The 469-nt window shown below is 51.6% G+C and overlaps 1 protein-coding gene across 1 annotated transcript in view; it reads right to left on the bottom strand.

Moving 5' to 3' along the window:
* psmg1 (proteasome (prosome, macropain) assembly chaperone 1) overlaps positions 1-469 on the bottom strand; it is a 4,967-nt gene continuing 4,498 nt past the window's right edge. The window contains exons 6-7 of the mRNA XM_016250796.1: positions 207-328; positions 1-133 (exon numbers count right to left, since the gene is read on the bottom strand). Of these exons, the coding sequence (XP_016106282.1) occupies positions 56-133; positions 207-328 (200 nt within the window). The 3' untranslated portion in view covers positions 1-55. The remainder of the gene's footprint in view (positions 134-206; positions 329-469) is intronic.

Here is a 469-nt window from a genome sequence, read left to right as displayed (position 1 = left end):
TAAAACAACATCACATCTTTAATGCAACAGTGCAAACCAGAGTACAGTGCTTTCTTCACGTGTAGAGGTTGCTCTGAAGCTCGCTGCCGCGCGTGATCTTCTGCAGCACGTCTGTGCTGGGACTCGGATCCAGCTGGAATCAAGAGAGACAGAGACTGAGTCCCGCGAGACGAGAAGCAGAGAAGCTCAGAGAAGCTCACACTCACCTTCAGCACTGCGCTCACCGCCGCTCTGTACGTCTGCATGCTGAGAGAGTCCGGCTGCAGAACATCACTGTAGCACTGATAGAGAACAGCCGCGATCCGCTGAACCTGACAGTGACTGAGCACTACACACACACACAGACATAGACACACACACAGACACACAGACATAGACATAGACACACAGACACACACACACACAGACAGACACACACACACATAGACACACACAGACAGACACACACAGACACACACACACACACACA

This window comes from Sinocyclocheilus grahami, unplaced genomic scaffold, assembly GCF_001515645.1.
Source record: "Sinocyclocheilus grahami isolate Dianchi unplaced genomic scaffold, SAMN03320097.WGS_v1.1 scaffold1007.1, whole genome shotgun sequence".
Taxonomy (NCBI): Eukaryota; Metazoa; Chordata; class Actinopteri; order Cypriniformes; family Cyprinidae; genus Sinocyclocheilus; species Sinocyclocheilus grahami.
The sequence above is the reverse complement of the archived record's forward strand: the minus strand, read 5'-3'. Positions and strand labels throughout refer to the sequence as shown.